The following is a 5,404-nucleotide window of genomic DNA, read 5'->3' as shown; positions in this document are numbered from 1 at the left end:
CTCGAAATATAATGTTTTTCAGGAAATACACATATCTTGAGACGCTGCTGCAGAGTTGAAAAATATCATTTTTAATCATTTTTATAATATGATATACCATTAGGAAAAGTCTAGGGTGACAGTAACTTTATTAAATTCTGGCCAGCATATAACCAACAAAGAAAAGTGAACCATTGGATGAAATCTCACACCAATCTCACACCATTAAAACCATCATTAATGGCTATTTGATGGTTACAAATCACAAAAATTGCTGGCGCCTAACATTCCTCATACCATTAATTACACGTGTTTAATACCTTCTCTCGTTGTTCAAACACTAATTGAACTTGCCATCCTAAAACCTTTAAAAAAAAAGCTTGGCATTACTTTATTCCAATAAAATAATGTATAAAATAAGAATTTTACTAATAAGCGTTTTAAAGAATTTTATAGAAAATGTTTTTTTATGCACTTATTATTATTATTGAAAAACTTTTGTATTCTTGATTAGGTGTCGGACAAGAAAAAAAAATTGGAAACTTGGAAAGTGGTTTAACAATGTTTGACATTTATTCAATTATATGGTCTATTAGCTAATTTTAAATGTTATGAAGCACCTATTTGCAAAAAATAAAAGTTATCTCGGGGGAGACTCTGCAATATATTACACATCCTCATGGAATGCTTTGCCTACTAACTAATTCAAGCTTGTATGGGTTTATCAATTCCTTTGGTGGTGGTGCAACAGAGAAGACAAGACAAGACTAACCAATCTGCCATTGTGCCACAATGAGCCACCAAATACAAGTCTACCTCCAAAATTTTCGGTTCAAACTTTAAATCCTAAATACTAAGGTCCAGTTTGGAGAAACAACTTAATTAATCTCCTTTTGAAAAAATAGCTTAAACAGTAAATGACTATATTAAAAGTAACTTACAAATAAATATTTTGTATTTGGATTTTTAGTTCTAAAAGTACTTATTTTATAAAAATGTACTGAAAAGTAGTAGCATTATAAAAGATGTCATTTTTTTTTTAACTTCTCTATAAGCTCCTAAATAGCTTCTTAAAAAGGCGCAATTTGATTTTGAAAATTGCACCAGACATTAATACTACTACTTTTTATAAGTCAAAAGCTAAAAAAAAGTTACTGTTAAAAGCTTCCCAACCAAGCCCTAAATACTAAATACTAATCTCCAGTACGGAAAGTACAAAATTCGTTCTATAGTTTAATTTGGTCTTATGTACATATTAGTTGACTAATTTAATAGTATGTTAAAAGGCTTGATAATTTGAAAATCTACACAGTACAAATGATATTTTATTAGAGCGAAACCATGAAACGCATCAATGTATAATTGTATATTCCATGTTTACTCTCCAAATAAAATTTTACATTCTCAAAATCTTTGGAACTCAGGACAAGAAATTCTATGAAAATTCGAGGAAAACAGCTACCATCTAATTTAAGAAATGACAACGATTTTCATTTTATATTTGTTTTTAATATTTTTTAAAAGTGTCTTTTCAATTAATTCAATGACTATTAATCACTATGTCCAACCCAACCACATTATGATCAAATAGACTTTATCTTAGTCGAAGAAACACATATTTTAAGCATTAACTAACTACAAGAAAACCACAACCATTTTATGATTATTCCTAAGCCAAACTTCACAACAGATGCATCCACTCATATCAGGAAACACCCCACAAGAGTAACAAGTATCATAGTCACTCACAGCTTATAGTCCTTACTATAATTACTAGAGATAGTATAGCGTTGTAACATAGGTAAGAAGCTGAATTCAGCTTGACAAGTACCTAGTCATCCACGACTCAAAGCGAGACCAGGCCAACTGAACTGCACCTTCATCTTGATCAGGCAACCCCATGCTCTTCCTCCTCTCAATTCCCTCCGGTGACCTGTTCATGAAAGCATGGCTGTTTCCGGGGTATATGTGTACCTCGTGTGGAACTCCAGATGCTTTCAGCTTCTCCTCCAAGGCCTTGGCAGCCTGAGTAGACACAAACAATGCAAAAACATTAAATTGAAGAAATTTACCCTGTTGCATCAAGTGTCCTATCCTATCTCCCCTTCCTCACATAAACTATTTTAGGTGGATGAAACAACTTTGCTGGCAATTAAATACTGGAAAATACTTGAAAATGCACTGTGCATTGGTGACAAACGGCAGAAATGATTCAACAGTTAGTTACGGAGATTTTTTTTACATTGTCTACCAATAATTTGTTTCCCTTTGTTTGGTTTGGGGGGTCAAAATGGAGTGGAAAATTTCAGGAATGAGCTCCATGAGTAATTTTACTATCAAAATCATCTATAAAAAGTTTAATGCCATTTTTACCTGGCCCAAATAAACGTGAGCTAAAATGTACATGGAATGGTCCAGTTTGACCCATAGACTTCTCAAATTTTTCTTTCAGTTGATGTTTTCAAGTGTAATCTTTTACAATTCAACATCTTCTCTCACATGTTTTCTCTTGACAACATCAATTGAAAGAAAAAATAGAGAGAATCCATTTCCATCACAATTTGGTCCTTTTGGGGGAAATTTTACTCACATAAAAAGAATGTTGACAATGTAATCACTTGATGTACCAAGTGAATATGAAAATACAGGATTATAATTTATTTTTGTTTCTCTTACTATTGGTCTCATTGAAAATAAGATAGAATTTTCAAACAATGGGCAAATGAATGAAAAAGAGAAATGAAAATACAGGATTATAATTTATTTTTGTTTCTCATATAGCACCATGCAAGTGATTAAAAAGAACAGAAATTTGTATTGTAGACACATTCTCATACCGTGACATCTGAGAAGCCAACAAAATTATCAAGCTCTCCGAAGTGAGCCTGAATAGGAGCCCTGGCTTTTGCGGGATCTGCAAGATCAGAAGAAGGAACTCCATAGAAAGCTACAACAGCATCAACCCCTGGAACCAACACAGAGCTGGCAATTGAGAGAGCACCCCCCATACAGTATCCGGTCACACCAACCTGTTGTGGGAAAAGATAAATTCACATTCTCTTGGTCCATTATTTATTCATAATTTATGCAAAATGATATTGAATATTTTTTATTTGGCAGTTAACTGTTACTACTTCAATGACAACCAAATATGTTATCACTAGTTAGCTACATAAATCAAATGACAAAAATAGTTACTTTCAAACTATCACCGAACATCTATTTCTATAAATATCATGACAGTACAACATAAGAGCTCTTCAGACATACTAACGTGAATTGTAAAATGATAAAATGTCGGCAAAATAGTACTAGTTTGGATTGGCTTTTTTGAGTGAAAAAATTACTTTTCTTAAAAAATAAAGTACTTTTTACCAATTTAAAACCTATTTGGATACGTCTTTTAAAAAAGTACTTTTATTAAAAAAAACAAATTATTTGCTTTTTCTAAAAGCTAACAATACCTTGCTTTTAAAAAAAGCAGAAGCAAAAGACGTTTTTAATACTTGAAAACTCTTTAAAAAACCTATCCAAATGTAAAATAATTTTTTTCTGTTAAAAAAAGATCTTTTTAAAAAAAATAAAAAACATAAGTACCTTTTTCAAAAGCCAATCCAAACTGACCCACAATCTACACCTAATAAGATGAATCCATTATCAAGGTCACACTATGAACATTTCTTCAAATAAAAATGAAACAAAGATGATCCCCAAGGAACATATGTCTTCATTGGCTAACCATTTATGACTCACTATATTTAAATTAAAAAAAGAACTAGAAGTAACCAACATGGAGGTATCATTAGTAAATCGCAATTTTGAGCAGCAACCAGCATTCAGTGCTACACATCCTAAGTAAAAGATTCAAACTAAATTTACTTCAAATCATAAAGCTAAGGCTAATTTATGCTTTTGTAGGTTCAAGTCAACTAGGGAATGATCATAAAATTACAAAATTCAAAAACTAGTGAAGAAATCAATATATCCATCAAGGATCGTCTTCACAACAAATTAACGGTAACAAACCTTCTTTGAACCATTTGCTTTAAGCCAGTTAACCGAGGCCTCTATATCCTTTACAGCGCCCTGCCAATCGAGCCCATCCATCAAATGCTGGGCTTCCGCGACATCAAGACCAACCTTTCCTCTATACAGACTGGAACAATGGAAGCAATTTCAATTTTCATTTATCCAATTGAAGATTATAGTATCATATAACGGATAAAGAATTCAGATCAGCAAATCTTATGAAAGCACCGTTATCTTACTCTGGAATAAGAGCTTTAAATCCAGGACCTAGCTGAGAAATCTTGACAGCATGATTCTTGATTTCAAAATCCACTCCCCACCACTCCTGAAGAACAACAATTCCAGGAGCATCTTCTTTGCCAACGACGTATGCATCAAATGTCTAATAATTGAAAACAGATACCGCATATTAGGAACCTAGAATTTGCTTAGAACAGGTGCATAGCATACACAGAGTAGTATTGCATTCGAAACCCTAGAATTTGCTTAGAAAGAGTATATTGAGAACACAATCTACAAAGTGGATGTACACAATAAAACAAAGACTCCGAGTCCAGAACTGAAAACCTGGAAAATGAATGGGAAAGGGAGAGGGAAAGAAGACTAACGGTGTTATCCCTTTGGATGGTGATTTTGTTGAAAGGGGGAGCAGAGTGAGCCATTGAGCGGACTGAGAAGCGCGAAGAGAAGGGTGAAACCCTGCGAAATGTAGAGAACAATCTGGAACTAGATGATGCTCTCACAATACCCAGCATTCCTTCCCTACTCACTAGTCACTACACTCAACCACGCAACCCTACTTGCTCTATTTTTTTTTTTTTTTTCTAGAGTCTTCTAAAGTCAACTATACACGGGCAAAACTAAAAATTCACGTAAAATTATTTGGATATAAAACAAAATTAATAATCAATAATTATTACATTATTTAATAAATTTGATTAAATTATTATTTAATAATTTTGATTATTAATTATATATAATTTTTAACTTTTTTTTTTAACGTCAATGAATTATAATTCAAATGATATAATCTTTTCATATTCGCGAGTTTAAATTTCTCTATTTTTAATAAAAAAAAATTTCCAACGAATGTACAGATAATTTTCAATTTAATTTTTAAATAAGTTAAGTATTAAAAATAAACTTTCTTAGGTAATAAAATAAAAATTTGAGAAGACAACTAAAATATATTCTCTTTTTGTATATTTATAAAAATAAGTTATGTTCGGAAGATATTACAACCGTTAAAACAGATTAAATTTTTTGGATTAAATAGTTTAAATGAATTTATCTCCAAAAATGAGATGTTTAATAAGTTTAATTCGACCAATAAAAAGAAGGCTGTATAAACGCTCTTGTTTATTTATTTAATTTTCTTTCCGGAATTTATTTGATT

The 5,404-nt window shown here is 31.7% G+C and overlaps 1 protein-coding gene across 1 annotated transcript; it reads right to left on the bottom strand.

Moving 5' to 3' along the window:
* Positions 1-1,578: 1,578 nt before the first annotated feature.
* LOC112737497 (uncharacterized) lies at positions 1,579-4,882 on the bottom strand. Its single transcript, XM_025787420.2, has 5 exons — positions 4,617-4,882; positions 4,248-4,390; positions 4,006-4,135; positions 2,817-3,008; positions 1,579-2,004 (listed from the first exon to the last, which is right to left on the bottom strand). Exons 1-5 carry the CDS (start codon positions 4,761-4,763, stop codon positions 1,795-1,797), a joined length of 822 nt encoding a protein of 273 aa, XP_025643205.1. The 5' UTR covers positions 4,764-4,882; the 3' UTR covers positions 1,579-1,794.
* Positions 4,883-5,404: the final 522 nt, after the last annotated feature.

Source organism: Arachis hypogaea, chromosome 13, assembly GCF_003086295.3.
Source record: "Arachis hypogaea cultivar Tifrunner chromosome 13, arahy.Tifrunner.gnm2.J5K5, whole genome shotgun sequence".
Lineage (NCBI taxonomy): Eukaryota > Viridiplantae > Streptophyta > Magnoliopsida > Fabales > Fabaceae > Arachis > Arachis hypogaea.
This window is presented reverse-complemented; position numbering and strand designations above follow the sequence as displayed.